The following is a 17,396-nucleotide window of genomic DNA, read 5'->3' as shown; positions in this document are numbered from 1 at the left end:
GAATAAGGTGATGGAGCAGTTGCAGGAGGTGCAGAGATGTTAATAGTGTATTATTATTTTTTTAATATGCAGGTAATAAACTCAGGAAACGGTTCAAGATCCTAGGAAACATTCTAGGCCTGTCTTCTTTGTCCTAATTAGAATTACATCAAATTAACTGTGGAGAGAATACAACATGTTCCTTCTCTTAAGGCCCCTCAATATCCCTTATTACTGTAAAGTGATTGTCTTGAAAACTTGTATCCTCCTGCTTAGCTCTCTCTTGTTTCATCATTCCCCATAAACTCACTTTGTAGCATTCTCTTTAGAAGTGGCACTCTTCTAGGCTCCACAGTGATGGCTATTACATATATGCTAGAAATGGCTCCTTGTTCAGTGTGTCTACAAGGTAACAGAGAAATAAGGCAGACCAATTACGTCTAGAAATATCAGTGGGAGGGCATTTGGCAAACTGGAAGTAATTTATAAAATCCTGCTCCATCCCCTTCAAGAAGTTCTGGTGGTGGTTGCTACTGGATTGGTGGAGTGAACATAGCTGTTAACTGAGAAGGGGAGACTGGAGAAACACATTTGCGATTTAATGTTTGTTAAATTTGTTGAGGCCCCAAATTTTCACATTAGTGCAGTGCAGAAATAACTAGCATTTTGGATTCTATGATTTCTATCCAAATAAAAGGTCATTGAAACTGGCAGGCATAAGACATTTTCAGAGGACTTCCAAGGAGTGTCTCCTATACTCCCTGTTTCCTACTGCTTCAGCTTCAGTTCTTGGAACATCTCTTGGATGAGGGTGACCTCTGGCTCCACTAAATGATGATATTTTGATGGAGTCTGTTTTTTAACATTTTACCATAAAGGGGTTTTTACTTAATCTTTTTCTTTTTCTCTTAACAGGATGCCTAGGTTAATTCCATGTGTTTGGAGATGTGGTCTTTGCAATTTTTTGTTTTTTGAAATTTATTTAAAACATTTTTAATCCAGTCTGCCATTGCTTGCGAATTCAAACAGTTAAGTTCATTTGTGATAAGTGTTAATTACTGATGAATTGAAATTTATGCCTACCATTTACTTCCTGTTGCTTATTTGTTTTGCCTGTTTCTGTTTTTTTGTCTTTGAAGTCCTCTTTTGGGTCAGTTTGCTATGTTTTCCTCCCTTTTTCTTTTCTTCTTTCTGCCCCTCTCCTACATTTGCAGGTTGTTCACGGTTTCCAGTCTTTGGTGGTTACCCTGGTCATTCAACATGTACATTTAACTTACCAAAACTAAATTTATCTCACAGTTGCATCTTCTTCCTGCATAATATAGAGGACCTTGGAGACTTGATCCCTTCTTATCAATTCAAGCTGTTATTTTTGTGTGTTTTAATTCTTTTTCAAAAAAGGCTTTTGAAGCTTTTCCAAGGTACTATTGCTGTTTTGTACAGTTTGTGTGGTCAGTGTTTGTTCATGTTTACTCACATGCATACCACTTTCTGTGCTTAATATTTGCCCGTGCGTGTCAGACCTTCTGTCTAGGATCATTTCTTCTTGAAGTGCGTCATTTAGATTTTCCATGAGGGAAGGGCCACTACTTATAAAATCGCAGGTTTTCTTAGTCTGGAAATGTTTTCATTCAGCTCACATTTTGTGGGCATGTTGTTGATGGGTATAGAGTTTTGTGTCGGTAGTTTTTCTCCCCACAAATTGAAAATGATATCCACTGTTACTGCCAGTGAGAAGTGACCTGCTGTCATAACCGCTGTTTATTTGAATATAGTGTCCTTACTGCTGCTTATAAGATCTTTATTTAGGATATAGTTCAGATGGATTTCTTTCTTTCTTTTTAAGATTTTATTTATTTATTTGAGAGAGAGAGAGGGAGAGAGTGAGCAAGAATGTGTGCACCCACGATTGGGAGGTGGGAGAGGGAAAAGCAGACTCCCCGCTGAGCAGAGACCCATGTGTGGGGCTGGATGCCAGGACCCTGAGATCATGACCTGAGCCAAAGGCAGATGCTTAACCGATGGGGCCACCCAGGCGCCCCAGGATAGATTTCTTTATATTTATTCTGCTTCAAGAGGGACTCCGGAATGTTTGGGTTAGAGTCTTTTATTCTAAAAAATGCTCATCTGTTAGTCTCCTTAGATATTGCTTCTGCCTCATTTTCTATCATTTTTCTTCCTGGGACTCTATTCACATAGTTTTACTATCATAGTCTTTTTTCCATGTCTCATGGTATCTTTTTTTCTTTAAAAAAAAAAAAATTACTGTGCTTAATTATTTTTGGCTTCTTAAGATCTATTTGAGTAGCAGGCATAAAACATGAAATAGAGGGCTCCTGGGTGGCTCAGTTAGTTAAGTGTCTGACTCTTGGAAGCAAGAAAAAAATTGATGAGTTCGTGTGATGTCGTTGTTAGTACACCTGTAAATTCTTGTAAAAACTCAGCAGTGGAGTCATCTGGTTCTGGACTTTTTTTTTTTTTAAGATTTTACTCCTTTACTTGACACAGATATATATCACAAGTAGGCAGAGAGGCAGTTAGAGAGAGGGAGCCTGATGCAGGTCTTGATCCCAGGACCCTGAGATCATGACCTGGGTCGAAATCAAGAGTCAGATGCTTAATCAGCTGAGCCACCAAGAGCCCCTATAATTTTTTTTAATCATCCTTTTAATGTCTTTAGGGTCTGTAGCGATGTACCTTTTTTCATTTTTAATGTTGGTAACTTATATGTATGTTCTTTTTTCAAAGGTCAGCTTTGCTTGGAGTTACCAACTTTATTTAGAGGGAACCAACTTTTGCTTTTATGTTTTATGTCCATTCTTCTGTTTTATTTCCATTCTTCATATTTCCTTTCTTTGCTTAATAAGCTTTTATGGTACCTTTTGAGAGTTAATTTTTTCTTCTTTTTTAGCTTAATAAGAGAAACTTGAATCACTGATTTTAAACCTTTCATTTTATTTTTTAAATTTTATTTATTTATTTTTTAAATAATGGGTTCTTTTTTTTTTTTTTTAAGATTTTATTTATTTATTTGACAGACACCACAAGTAGGCAGAGAGGCAGGCAGAGACAGAGGGGGTGGCAGGCTCCCCGTTGAGCAGAGAGCCCGATGTGGGGCTCGATCCCAGGACCCTGAGATCATGACCTGAGCCGAAGGCAGAGGCTTAACCCACTGAGCCACCCAGGTGCCCTTCTATAGCCTTTTTGAGCCCACTGCATGTTCAGGATCCATTTGACCCATGCATCCCAAACTTTTCATTTTAAATACGTATTTAAAACTAGGTATTTCTCTCTGAACTTACCTTTAAAGTCTGCTTTGGCTGGGACTCATATATTTTGATGTGTTGTATTTTTATTGCTATTCAGTTAAGAATGTTTTCTAAATTCTGTTGTAATTTTCATCTTTGGCCCATGGGATATTTAGAAGTATGTGGCTTAATTGCCATACCTTTGGGGAATTTCTAATTACTTTTCTGTTACCAATTTAATTTACTGTGGTTAGGGAACATACTGTGTGATTTTAATCCTTTCAAGTTTCTTGAGACACCACATTGCTTCTAAAATGATATTCTGTCTTTTTTGGAATTTTAATGTTTTTTAGGAGGATTGTTTTAGGTAACCTACCCATGTTAGTAGAAGTCTAAAGTGTTTTTTTTTTTTAAGATTTTATTTATTTGAGAGAGAGACAGTGTGACAGAGCTAGCGAGAGAGAGCAGGAGTGGTGGAGAGAGGGAAAAGCAGGCATTCCCCCGCTCCCCCCTGCCCTGCAGAGCAGGGAGCCTGACAACAGGGTTCGATCCCAGGACCCTGCGATCATGACCTGAGTCAAAGGCAGACACTCAACCAACTGAGCCACCCAGGTGCCCCTAATGTGGTTATAATTAAACTTTTATTTTTCAAGGATAAGTTAATTGAGTAATTGTTAAATGACTTACTTTAAATAATATAGTAACTAACTTGTTTTTATTTTAAGTCACTAAACAAATGGAACTTGTAATCTTTGGTATAGAGTTTACTTTTTTTGTGAGATTCTAAGAGTTTAAAAAGCTGTAGTCTGGCAGCATCTTGGTCCAGGTCCAGACTCTGCTCATTTTGTTGCCTTTTTCTCTCATACATGTGCATTCACAAGTATGTTCTGCCGATCTGAAGACTTGCATCCATCTCAAAGCTTGCTGTTTTATCCTGCAAGTAGAAACTGAACTGCTAAATTTGAGCTGCCGTTGTCCTATTTTCTTTGCTGTGTCTTGTACATTCTTGAACAATTCTTTTTTTTTTTTTTTAAGATTTTATTTATTTGACAGACAGAGATCACAAGTAGGCAGAGATGCAGACAGAGAGAGGAGGAAGCAGGCTTCCCTCAGAGCAGAGAGCCCAATGTGGGGCTCGATCCCAGGACCCTGGGGTCATGACCCGAGCCGAAGGCAGAGGATTTAACGCACTGAGCCACCCAGGCGTCCCATTTCTGAGCAATTCTTACTCATTTGGTCCCTACACAGCTTGCTTTATTCTTTGGATGTATGTGTGAACTTTTACGTGTGACTGTATTCTGAAGGACTTTTATTTATTTATTTATTTATTTATGTTTTGAAAAATTTTATTTATTTATTTGACAGATAGAGATCCCAAATAGGCAGAGAGGCAGGCAGAGAGAGAGGGAGAAGCAGGCTCCTGGCTGAGCAGAGAGCCCCATGCAGGGCTCGACCCCAGGACCCCGGGATCATGACCTGAATTGAAGGCAGAGGCTTTAACTCACTGAGCCACCCAGGTGCCCCTGAAGGACTTTTAACAGCTCATTCCTTTGAGTTATTTTTGGAATCATGGTCATTTATCAATCAATACCCCATACTTCGATTGAAATTTTAATATTTTGAAAATAATCTAGTTATCTCCTGGGTATATGTTACACATGAAAATCAGTTTTTTAGGCATATGTACACCTGTGGTTTATTATACACAGTCTGTAAAGTAAAATGAATCAAGAACAGTTTATGAACTGTGAGAGTGAAGGCATTAATTGATGCCGCAAACATGTTTTTCATCTGTGTACGATTGTGTGTTAGTTGGGACTGCCAACCAGATTGTCATCAGGACTGTACTTAATTCCTTTTCATTTCGGTCCTCTCTCGAAGCAGCGTATTCACTAGAGCGCCAGAGGCACACATACAGTAGGGAAGCCCCGCCACGTTAGTGCCCTCCTGAGTATATGGGAGAATTCATGGGTCCAGTGTGGAAAGGGTAGAGTTGAGATTGAATTTTCCACTAGGAAAAAGGGTCGGCGAGTTGAGAGGGTAAAGCAGTGCCAGACTTTCCGGGAAGCAAGAAAAAAAAAGGACTGGGTCACTGCAACTGGACGACACAGACTTTGTAGATGGAGGGGTCCCAGAAGATAGTGCCGGGAGGCAGGATGGGGTCATGTGTTGGAAAAGGCCACAGAGTGCACTACTGAGAATAGCTAGGGCTGATTGCTTGAGAAATGCTAACTTCCCCTGTAACAGGTTTTCAGGGCCATCCGTTGTAGTTTGGACTAGTTCGTTCCTTTTAACAGAGCGAGATTTCTCCTTCTTCTGTGTTGGTGGTGTTACCAGATAGGCATTTCTGAACACTTTGCTAATGGTAGGATTGTTTCTAAGCAGTAGGCTCTTTGTTTACCTTGGTAGCAGGAGGAAAGAACTGTTTTCAGCCAGTTCGTGATTGTGAACTAGCTCACATCTCATGTATTTTCCTTGGCCTTTTAGACTGCACATGGTCCGTCTGATGCTGTTGGAGAGACTTCTGCAAACCTTGCCCCAGTTACGAAATGTTGGAGGTGTCCGGGCCATCCCGTACATGCAGGTATCCCTCAGTTCACCTGGGTCTGTCCCACTGTGGTCAGACCACCCTTCAGCATGCTCACATCTCTCTTCTAGAGGCTCTATAAGGCTTTGTTTGGTGTTAGGTCATAGAATAATGGAATGCAATTTTGAACTGCAAGTTGTAGCCCTTAACGCTGTAGATGAAAAGGTGGAGGGTCAGAGAATTGAAAGAGATGCCTGCAGTCACCCAGCTAGTTATTGACAGATCCAGGAGCAAATGTCTGCCCCCAAGATTCTTAGTGTGTAATGAGTCTTTATTAACACCATGTTGGAATGTGGCCTGGTAGCTGTTCTCCCACTAGCTGCCTTCCCCTTAAGCGGAAAGTTCTTTAGTTTTGAGCACAGCCCTTCACCCTCTGTTAAGCCACTTTGGTTGGTTATAATGTAGTTTAGTCAATTCGTTTTGCAAACTCTTTGCAAAACATTTTTTGTGATGCCAAGGTTGGCATGTACCAAAATTGACTCTTCTGACTCTGGACACTTAAAGACCTTTGGATACCTTGGGATTATATTTATGATTGATTGGATAGTCAGGAAGATTGGGATTTCCTCTGAACCCTGTGTGTTTGGAGTCCTCTTTAGGGTCCTGGCACTCATGTTTTCTCTCTCTGTTGACTTCCAGGTCATCCTGATGCTCACTACAGATCTGGATGGAGAAGATGAGAAAGACAAGGGGGCCCTGGACAACCTGCTGTCCCAGCTAATTGCTGAACTGGGCATGGACAAAAAGGTAAGATTGGAGAGTCCGGACATGTGAGAAACAGGGACTGAGGTCCTTCTCTTAGAGGAACTTCACTTAGTTTCAGGGATAACCACCCACTGAGGGCTCTAGTTCTGTTGATTGAACAAAAATGTTGGCAGTGCCTTCTTCGGCCCAGGCCTCCTGTTGGATCTGGATGTAAATGAGAAACAGACTGAGTGGCTGCCCTCACAGACCTTTTGTAGTTCCCTAAGCTGAAAACAGTAAATTAGTTGTTTGTCTCTTAATACAGTCTCTTAAGGGTATTGGGCTCTAGGTAATCCGAATGTAGTCCTGCCGGCACCTGTTTTGACTCTTAATTCCAGGTGAGGAACAGTTAGTGCTGATAGGCTGAGGGGAACCTTGTTGAGTGGACGCCTCAAGCTTAAAGTAAGTGTGGGCTTCTGGGCTTTGCGTCTGCCTACAGGACGTCTCCAAGAAGAATGAGCGCAGTGCCCTGAATGAAGTCCATCTGGTCGTAATGAGACTCCTGAGTGTCTTCATGTCCCGGACCAAATCCGGATCCAAGTCTTCCATCTGTGAGGTACTATCGCTTTGAGCACGGGGGTGTGGGGGAAGGTAAGAGGATTGTCAGCTAGGACTATGGGCAGAGGTGATAGTTAGAATAGGCTATTGTCGCTGTAGAGGAGAAAGGAGTCTAAGCTGTCACTTCTTTAAGAGCAGAGCCACCACCTTTTCCAGAATCCCTTCCAAGCCCTGATCTTTGCCAGCAATCCCTCCATTGGAGGGGTTACAGGGTTTGGAAGTTCCATTATTGAAAAGGGGGGACAGTTCTGCCAGGCGCAGGGTGGCTAAGAGGATTCCCCTACTGTGTGTTGCTATAAGGTATGGAAATAAAGCAGAGAGAAAGCAGTGTGTGTGTGGTGGAAAGGAGATTAACACAAAGCAGAGAAGGTAGAAATGGAGGCTGGACTGCATCCAATCTTAATGAGCTTATGAGCTGTGGGGTTTGCAGGGATTGGCAAGGCTCTCCTAATGGTTTTATTTACAGTGGCTTTTCTCCCACTTTTTTTATTCATGGGATCACTTACCCCATCTCCTTTAGAAGCTGGTTTGGTGGGGAGAGCCCCTGTCTGGAGGGTGGGGTTGCTAAAAAGTGCTTGGAGTAGAAAGTTTTCTCTCTCCTCGAAATGGGCTTCTTTTCTGGTTGCCCAGGGAAGAAGAGAACCTGCCCCTACCAGGGGAAAGGTATCCAGTCCTTGACCCCTTGGCTTCTAGCATGTGCACGTGGGCGAGTAGAGCCGGGACCTGGGGTTGGTTGGTTCCTAACATGTCATTGTTGGAAAGAGATGGGGAGTGTCTGAGTTAGTTGGGGGACTTCTAACTCAAAAGATGAGCTCCCTCCCCCAGTGGCCCACTCTGAGACGATCACTGGTGGGTTTCCTACCCCTGTCCCCCGCTGTCTTAACAGGCCGTTCTGCCTCCCTCCCTATTTCCCCCAGTCGTCTTCCCTCATCTCCAGTGCCACAGCAGCAGCCCTGCTGAGCTCCGGCGCTGTGGACTACTGCCTGCACGTGCTCAAATCCCTGCTGGAGTACTGGAAGAGCCAGCAGAACGACGACGAGCCCGTGGCCACCAGCCAGCTGCTGAAACCGCACACCACTTCATCCCCGCCCGACATGAGCCCATTCTTCCTCCGCCAGTATGTGAAGGTGAGGCCTTTTCCCGGACGAAGGACTGCTCCTGCCCTCCTCCAGAGCACTCTCCTCCTTCCGCTCTGCGAGGAGGGCTGAAGGAGCCAGGGCAAGGGGCTGCCGGAGGCTTTGATCGTGGTGTCGTTTAGTGAGTAACCACTTTTCCCGCCCTTCTGCTGGGGTTTGGACTCCTGACTGTAAAGCAGAGGAACTGAACGAAATCAGATAGACCTGGCCTTTCATGTTAAGTTCCTTAGAGAAAGGGGAGCAGGATAATGTCACAGGTGTGTATGTGTGTGTGTGTCAGGAACTCCCCCTGCTGTCATTAGAAGCCGTTGAGGGAGCTAGTTTAGAAGATGGGCTTTCTGATCAGGTGAGTTTGGGAACAAGCATTCCTGCTTACCAGCTGGGAAGCTCAGACAATTTATGTGCAGCTTTTGCATGCCTCGGTTTGCACACCTGGAAACCGAGGGCTTGCTGTGTAGGGTCGTTGTGAGCACTGGCTGACCTGACGCAGGAAAGCCCAGCGCTGAGCGTGCCAGGGCCTGTGCACGTCCATCATCAGTGCCTTTTCTGCACATTTGTGTCTGGGCAGTGGTATGAGTGCCCCTTGCGGCACACTCCCAACTGCTTTGACTGCAACATGGATAGAACAGGCGTAAAATGTGAATCGCATCATGTTCTTCTCTTTTCTTAACCCTTTGCTGGTTTTCTAGAACTTTTAGGCCAAAAAGTTCTTTGAGTACCCCAGCTATGAACTTAACTCTCTAGCTGTGTCACTACTGCCCCCGGCATGCAGCCCCCGTCCTGTGCCTTGCCCCAGATGCGGCATACTGCCTTCCTGTTTCCTGTCCTGAGCTGCTCTTCCTCTGCATTGCTTGCTTCCCCTCTGAGTTAATTCCTAGTCTTGCAAGACCCTGCTCACACACTGGGTCCTGGGAAAAACCTCTCCAACGTGCACTTCCTGCTAGCAGGTCAGATCAAGTTGGTCTTGCCCTCGGTCCCCAGAGTGCCCCGTGCACACATGGCATCTTCCCCTTGTTTGCACCCCTAATTGCTTGGCAAAGTCCCGATGAGTAACTAGTGGTTGAATTGTGCCCCAAATTCTTGTAGGCTCTTCCTGGGGGACCATGTGGCCTGTGGGTTAGCTGCTGCTTCCACCGTCCTCACACCCCTCAGCTTCCCCTCCTCTGTGGGCTATGCATTAAGTGATCCTGGCCGCCTTGGTTGGGTGGTTGGTTTCTTTCTTTTTATAAGATTGATTGATTTCAGGAGTGAGCACATGCGTGCGCACACGCGTGCATGCGGGGGAGGGGAGAGAGAGAGGGAGGATCTTCAAGCAGACGCCCTGCTGAACGCAGAGTCTGAGGTGGGGCTTTATTCCAGGACCCTCAGATCCTGACCTGACCTGAAATCCAGAGTTGGCCGCTCAACTGACTGAGCCACCCAGTTTATTTAATGTCTCTTGATATCCTAGAAGGTTTTGGTACTAGGGAATAGACTGCATCTTTCACAGGAAGTCAGAAATCCTTCACTGCCACTGTTTTTCCCAGAGTGTAATTTTGGGACTTTTGAGACAAGTGGGGTCTGTGTCCTGGAGCCTGGGGCCTTGCTGGGTTTAAACCAAGCTGTCGGGCAATGATGGCTCCAGCTTTGAAAGATCCCGTTTACGGCTCTGGTGTAAGCTGTGCCTAATGAGCAGTAAGCCCGCCCTTTTCCTGACCGTGGTCGTGGACACCTGTCTGTCACAGGTTCTTACACAGACGTTCTTCCCCCAGGGACATGCTGCTGATGTGTTTGAGGCCTATACGCAGCTTCTGACAGAGATGGTCCTGAGGCTTCCTTACCAAATCAAGAAGATTGCCGACACGAACGCCCGCATCCCACCTCCTGTCTTTGATCATTCATGGTTTTACTTTCTCTCAGAGGTAAGTGAAGCCCAGGCAGTGCGCCAGTCATGGAGAGGACATTGCTGTGACTGCCTTTTTTTCCTTTTCTTTTTCTTTTATTTAAGATTTTATTTATTTATTTGAGAGCGCATGTGGATACAAGCACCGGGGGTGGGGTGAGGAGGAGAGGGAGAAACGGGCTTCCTGCTGAGCAAGGAGCCCAGTGCGGGGTTCGATCCCAGGACCCCAGGACCCCAGGATTATGTCCTGAGTCAAAGGCAGACACTTAACCAACTCAGGCACCCTGGCTCTGATGGCCTTTATGGCCCCCTCCTGTCCTCACTGTCAGGAAGCGTTTCCCCTAGCCGCGCCACTCACACCATGTCGGTCTTGCGCCGGGTGAGCTGTGTGGTGAAGCGGGGGAAGATGGCTGTCAGAACAAGCCGTGGCTTTAGTTTCTGATTCTGTACGTTTGACTGTTTCTGTGTATGATGGTAAGGGATGAGTTTTTACTAATTTTGGATCCTGGGGCGCCTGGGTGGTTCAGTGGGTTAAGCCGCTGCCTTCGGCTCAGGTCATGATCTCACGTTTATGGGATCGAGTCCCACATCGGGCTGTCTGCTCAGCAGAGAGCCTGCTTCCTTCTCTCTCTCTCTCTCTGCCTCCCTCTCTGTCTACTTGTGATCTCTCTCTCTCTCTCTGTCAAATAAATAAATAAATCTTAAAAAAAAAAAATAATAATAATTTTGGATCCTGCCTGGAAAACAGAAAATGTGCTAGTTGAATTACAAAGAGATTTTAACATAGGGAGTTGGCTGAACGGCCACTAAGGAACCGAAAAGAAAAACAGGGAATGTTGAGGTAATGTTCTAGCTGCAGGCAGCAGCCACCCCAGACCTGTGTCTGAAGAGGATTCGGTATGGTGGACCTGAGGAGGGGGTACTGCTCCCCAGGAAACTCTGAGGGGATGTCACGCGGTTGATTCTGGGAGTATGGAAAAAAGCCGATGATTAGAACCAACTGTAGTTGGTTTGTCCTTGAATACTGGAGAGCTGATGGAGGCTTCCAGAACGAAGGGCTGCTGTCAGGGTAGCAGGCAGACAGGAAGGAGCCAGTGTTTTTTCCTCGGGCCCTCTGGTATCCCTTTTTGTTCCCTCTTGGCAGGACCGGACGCGGAGCCAGCTGGCAGAGAAGCAGTGTAGTTAGTGCACTTTTGGTCTGGCCATAGCAGAGCAGTGTGTAGCCAGGGTGGTGGGGAGAGGTTGGAGGCAGCTGAGGGACGGTAGCTCACAGTTAGCTGCCATCACGTTATCACAGCGAGCTTAAGATTTACTCTGGGAAGACTGACATGTTAGCAAGCCCCCAGTGACCATTCTGGGTTGTATGGATGGAACAACAACCTAACCTTTTCCCCACTTCTTTGACCTGAAAGATTTTGAAGAGGTTTTCCTGACCATTTCATTCTGGGTGGGCTGGAGTCGAGGTCATCTTCCTTGTAGATTCCAAAGGACTTCCAGGAGGGGAGTGGGAATATTGCTCTTTTCCCCTCTTTGACAGTTTTCTTTTTCCTGTCCACTCTGTAAGGAGTACTGAATTCACCAGAGTCTATCTTGGCTATGAGGAAATAGCTTGGTGTGTGTTTCTTAAAAGTTTCTAACAAAAGTTCAAGAAAACCCAGGGCACTGCTGTTGACACAGTTCCTGAGTCACTGACTCTCTGTGTTGCCTTTCCTCTCAAGTACCTGATGATCCAGCAAACTCCATTTGTGCGCCGTCAAGTCCGCAAACTTCTGCTCTTCATCTGTGGGTCAAAGGAGAAGTACCGCCAGCTCCGGGATTTGCACACGCTGGACTCCCACGTGCGTGGGATCAAGAAGCTGCTGGAGGAACAGGGGATATTCCTCCGGGCAAGTGTGGTTACAGCCAGCTCAGGCTCTGCCTTGCAGTATGACACACTCATCAGCCTGGTACGAGTGGCGAGGGGGACGGTGAGGCAGGGAGCCTCATGTGATGTGGCTCAGGGAGGTAGGCAGTCGGCTGGAGGAGTACAGGGCTTGTATATATTCAGAGAACGTCACAGCTGCAGTTGAGCTCAGGGTGGTCCATAATGCTGCATATTAAGTGTAGTGGGCTTCAGGGTCTGTGATTTCCCCCTCACCATTCCCGCTCCCACCTGGTAGTGGTACCTCCATTATGAGGAGGAGTGGTTTGGGCTTCTTACCTGTGTCATTGGCTCATATGGGCAGGACTGACCTGGAATTTGCCAACCTCTGATTTTTGCCCTTGAATACTAAAGAAATGATGGGTCTGAAGGTAAATTGTTCAGACTTTGAGGAAGCAAACAGTATATTGCATGGTCGCTCTAGGTGAGAATATCTTTAGTATTCTCCTAAACTAGTGTCCTTACTATTGTGCTTTGACAAGAAAAAAGTAAACTGGGAGGGGAGGAAGGAAAGGAAAGAAAAAAGTAAACTGGATTGTAGTTTCCCGTCGTGGTCTATCTTTACTGCTGCTTTACTGAGTGGTGTGATGGGCCCCTGCAAACAAAGGGCATTTGTGTGGTAGGAGCTGAATGGAGGAGGCTCAGTAAAAGCGACAGTGCGTGGGCCTTGGTCCCAGGTTCCCGAGGGCACTGGATCAGCAGCCTCGCACAGACCCCTCAAGGCAGCAGGTGTGGTAGGTGCAGGCTGCTTGGAGGCCCTACTCAGTTGGGGAGGTCGGTTTCCATTTCAGATGGAGCACCTGAAGGCTTGTGCCGAGATTGCTGCCCAGCGAACCATCAACTGGCAGAAATTCTGCATCAAAGACGACTGTAAGCAGTGCACGACTTTTGGTGGCTGTTGTTCATTCATTCATCTCTTTGAGTACTGTTTGTTGAGGACTGCCCTGTGCCAAGCACTGAACTGGAGACCAGAGATGAGGCTATGAGCGAGACACTAAGACCCTAAGACCTCTCGAGTTCTTAAGATAGAACTCTTGTTCAGCTGAGAAGACAAGTCAGAACTTCAGAGTGATAAGGGTCATAGATAAAATGTGGGGTGCTGTGGGGGTACAGTAGGAGTCACTGACCTCCAGATTGTGGAGTGAAAGCTAAAGAGGAACCTGTGGAATCTAGAGAATCCTCTTAGTTGAAGAAGTGGAGGCTGGGAGTCGATCCTTAGGTAGCTGTTAGGACGTTTACCAGCTCATTTCTACAGAGGGCGGGAGTTCTGGGCAACATCTGGCAGAGAGGACTCGGAGTACAAGCTGGTGGGGAGGGGAGCAGTCTTGGCCGCGGGCAGACACAGCTCCTGCGACTTGTCTGTCCAGTGCATTTGTGTCTGAGCTGAGCCCCCATCTCCTCTGCCTGCAGCCGTCCTGTACTTCCTCCTCCAAGTCAGCTTCCTGGTGGACGAGGGAGTGTCCCCGGTGCTGCTGCAGCTGCTTTCCTGTGCCCTATGTGGCAGCAAAGTCCTTGCCGCCCTGGCGGCCTCAGCCGGCTCTTCGAGTGCCTCCTCCTCTGCAGCGCCTGTGGCTGCCAGCTCCGGACAGGCCACGACACAGTCCAAGTCCTCCACAAAGAAGAGCAAGAAAGAAGAAAAGGAAAAGGAGAAAGAGGGTAAGCATCACTCTCTTGTCTTGGTGACCTGGGCGAGGTGTTCTGATTTCTCTTGGATCACATGGCTTATGCTCCTCTTTAGAAAGGGCTTTTTTTTTTTTTTTTTTAAAGTTTTTTGGCAGACAGATCACAAGTAGGCGGAGAGGCAGGCAGAGAGAGAGGGGGAAGCAGGCTCCCTGCAGAGCAGAGAGCCCGATGTGGGGCTCCACCCCAGGACCCCGAGATCATGACCTGAGCTAAAGGCAGAGGCTTAACCCACTGAGCCACCCAGGCGCACCAGAAAGGGCTTTTATTCCGATTTACTAGGACCTATAATTCTCATGCTATCCAGTGTCTAGTTTTCGTGTCCTTGTCAGTTACACCTTGAACATGTGGCTTCCCATCCCAAGGAATGGTTAAAGTGTACTAAATGGTTTTAGTAAGCCAAGTTTGTTTTCCTGTGAAATAATAAATGACACTGGCTGCGTGGAGAGTTTGTCAGAGTCAAATGATGCTTGCAGACATGCCTTGTGAACTCTTAAATGCTCTATATATGAAGTTGTTTTAGCTGATTCCTTATTATCAGAAAGACAAAAGCCTCTTCTGCTTCACTGCTTTTCATGGTCCTTGGAGGCCTAGGACGGGTGATCCGGGTGATGAGCAGTGGAGGTGGCTTACCTTTTCCCAGTAAATTATTCAGCTAGCTGTTTTGGGTAGCAAACCTCTGAAAGGAAATGCCTCCTCCAGGTTAGCTGTGCGTGTGCTCGGTGTCCCTTCAGGGTGGCTGTGCATGTACTCAGTGTCAGGCCTGTGTTGGCACTTTTCCCTGTGATTTTTGGTAGCATTATTGTCGCATGTCTCATATGGGGCTGGCTTTGGTTTTCCAATACACCAGTCAAAGTTATATTCAAATTAGAACCATTTCGTTGAGTAAGCTTAAACTTTCAACTCTTAGATTCCCTCCCTCTCCATCTGGTAGCACTGGCTTTAAGACCCTAGAGCCTGCTTCCTGCTCTCCAGTCCTCAGGTCTTCCATGATCTTGCAGGTGAGAGCTCGGGCAGCCAGGAGGACCAGCTGTGCACAGCTCTGGTGAACCAGCTGAACAAATTTGCAGATAAGGAGACCTTGGTTCAGTTCCTGCGTTGCTTCCTGTTAGAGTCCAATTCTTCCTCAGTGCGCTGGCAGGCCCACTGTCTGACCCTGCACATCTACAGGTAAGGTCCTGGGCTAAGTTTTGATGGTCTGCATGGGTCCAGGAGATGAGCGGTTAATGTAGTTCTCTCTGGCGTTGTGTTACACACTCATGGTCATGGTGCCCGTATTTACATCAGCCTGGATCCCCTTGACTTACAGATGTCTTCATCTGGTTATCTGCTTTTAGCCATTAAACTGACATCATAAGCAAGACATGATCACTTATTCCGTGAGAGGACTGTTTAGAAGTTTGTAAAGTGACCAGGCTTGACTCTTTAGGCCACCTTCTAGAGACAGGAAAGGAACTGAGCTACACCTGTTAGGATCTGCTGTGGAAAGAGTGCAAAATGACTCAAACTTAAACCCTTGCTGTGGGGACATAGACATATCTACAGAAGCAATACCTGGGCCTTGTTGATAAATAAAAGGAACCTCAGGGTTTTCTGCTTGGTAACATGAACTGTCCTTTATCTACAGAAACTCTAGCAAATCTCAACAGGAACTCCTGCTAGATCTGATGTGGTCCATATGGCCAGAACTCCCAGCCTATGGTCGTAAGGCTGCCCAGTTTGTGGACCTGCTAGGCTATTTCTCCTTGAAAACCCCACAAACAGAGAAGAAGGTAATAGCTGATATGTGGTTAGAGGGGCTCACTTTGCGTATTTGACCTTTTTCTCGCTTGAGTTAAGGACATTGTGATTAACCTGCATAGGGGGTACCCATGTGAAATCTCTTGAGATGAATCTTAAGCACAGCCACCATCTGCCTCACACAGATGACACATGCAACTAAGTACAGGCTGAATTTGCCTTAGCCAGCAGGAGATCAGGTGGGGAGGATAATACAACCCATTACAATTGCTTTTGGAAAGAAGGTGTCACCCTGGTTTTCCTGGCAGCCCTGACGACATCCCTAAAAATGTCTCTGCAACGGGATAACCATTTCATTACTTCTGCATGGGAATAAAAATGACTTTCATCCACAGGGTCTGAAAAGGTGGCTGTTGCAAAGATTGTGGAAACTTGTAGGAGTTAGGCCCAGCTTTGTATGACCCTGGTGGGGTGGTCTTGGGCAGTATCAGCGAGACAGTAGAAGACCAAAGTCTTTTCCAGTAAGACTTTTCCTTGGGCTTTAATGCGGTCTTGATTGATTTCTGTTTCAGTTGAAGGAATATTCACAGAAGGCTGTGGAGATTCTGCGGACCCAGAACCATATTCTTACCAACCATCCCAACTCCAACATTTACAAGTGAGCTTGTTCTGCTTTGTCCCTATTTGAAGCTCCATTAACAGTCCCAGTTGCTCTCTCCACATCAGTTTCCTCTTACCCAAGAATTGATATACCTCTCTCTGCTTGGTCTTTGAATCACCCCCCTCATAGCTGGGGCGTTGCACACACAGGGTACTCAAAATATAACTGCTGATCTAGGTTTTGGTATGCAGTCATTTGAGAATGCCTCTGATTTTCAAGTGTCTAAGTCTAAGTTAGGTAAGATAGGCTTAAAGAAAATGGCTATATTAAAAAAAAACTTATTTCTCTGGTTTAATGGTGACTCTTTTTTTTTCCTCTAAAATTCATTGAGGCATCATTTATGTACCACAGAATTCACCTATTTTAAGTGTACAATTCAAAGATTTTTAGTAAATTTAATTATAAAATTTCTTGGAGTCAGATTTTAATATTGCTTTTTAGGATTCCTCTGGCCTTAGAACAGCTCAGAAATAGGAAACATCAAGGGTTGATTGGTTGAAATTCTCTTCTTGTGACTTCAAGGCCCTATTGGGATTTCTTACTTTCTCCTGTGTTCTTACTAGGGTGGGGCTCGCTTTAGGGAATGTTGAATTGTGGCTCATTTGCGGCTTCTTTGTGAAGCTCAGTGCTTTCTAAGATGAAGATTTCCTTATGCTGAGACTGGTTTCTTCTTTAGCACCTTGTCTGGCTTAGTGGAATTTGATGGCTATTACCTGGAGAGCGATCCCTGCCTGGTGTGTAATAATCCAGAGGTGCCGTTTTGTGTAAGTGCCGTCTTTCACCTGGGTGATCGTGAGGCTTGGAGGGCCCGTGGGTTTCTTGTTTGCAGAGGTTGAGTGTAGCCGCATAGGTATTCAGTCACCAGTGGTATGAATGTTTACCTGCCACACTTACCACCTTGAATAGAAACTTCATCTGTGGATGAAGAGTGGGCTGCAGTGATCAGTTTTAAAGGAGGCAGGATGAACCCGTGGCCTTGAACTGATAGAGTGTTTTGTGTGTTACTCCCATGTCTAGTATATCAAGCTGTCTTCCGTTAAAGTGGACACGCGGTACACCACCACCCAGCAGGTCGTGAAGCTCATCGGCAGCCACACCATCAGCAAAGTGACAGTGAAGATTGGAGATCTGAAACGGACAAAGATGGTGCGGACCATCAACCTCTATTACAACAACCGAACCGTGCAGGCCATCGTCGAGCTGAAAAACAAGTACGGCTCTTCAGACTTGGGGAGGGGCAGCTTGTCAGGCTTAACACCA

At 45.9% G+C, this 17,396-nt stretch overlaps 1 protein-coding gene across 5 annotated transcripts in view; it reads left to right on the top strand.

Moving 5' to 3' along the window:
* The window catches only part of UBR4 (ubiquitin protein ligase E3 component n-recognin 4), a 134,698-nt gene that overhangs the window by 74,373 nt on the left and 42,929 nt on the right, over positions 1 to 17,396 (top strand). For all 5 annotated transcript variants that reach the window (XM_004741340.3, XM_004741338.3, XM_045063850.1 and 2 more), the window contains 13 exons: positions 5,715 to 5,811; positions 6,454 to 6,561; positions 6,998 to 7,114; positions 8,034 to 8,243; positions 10,004 to 10,153; positions 11,853 to 12,080; positions 12,847 to 12,925; positions 13,466 to 13,711; positions 14,737 to 14,905; positions 15,363 to 15,507; positions 16,048 to 16,133; positions 16,813 to 16,900; positions 17,154 to 17,347. In XM_004741340.3, coding sequence (XP_004741397.1) covers positions 5,715 to 5,811; positions 6,454 to 6,561; positions 6,998 to 7,114; positions 8,034 to 8,243; positions 10,004 to 10,153; positions 11,853 to 12,080; positions 12,847 to 12,925; positions 13,466 to 13,711; positions 14,737 to 14,905; positions 15,363 to 15,507; positions 16,048 to 16,133; positions 16,813 to 16,900; positions 17,154 to 17,347 — 1,917 coding nt within the window. The remainder of the gene's footprint in view (positions 1 to 5,714; positions 5,812 to 6,453; positions 6,562 to 6,997; positions 7,115 to 8,033; positions 8,244 to 10,003; positions 10,154 to 11,852; positions 12,081 to 12,846; positions 12,926 to 13,465; positions 13,712 to 14,736; positions 14,906 to 15,362; positions 15,508 to 16,047; positions 16,134 to 16,812; positions 16,901 to 17,153; positions 17,348 to 17,396) is intronic.

The sequence above is a fragment of the Mustela putorius genome, unplaced genomic scaffold (genome assembly GCF_011764305.1).
Source record: "Mustela putorius furo isolate JIRA1106 unplaced genomic scaffold, ASM1176430v1.1 tig00003853_pilon_pilon_pilon, whole genome shotgun sequence".
In the NCBI taxonomy this organism is placed as follows: domain Eukaryota; kingdom Metazoa; phylum Chordata; class Mammalia; order Carnivora; family Mustelidae; genus Mustela; species Mustela putorius.
The sequence above is the reverse complement of the archived record's forward strand: the minus strand, read 5'-3'. Positions and strand labels throughout refer to the sequence as shown.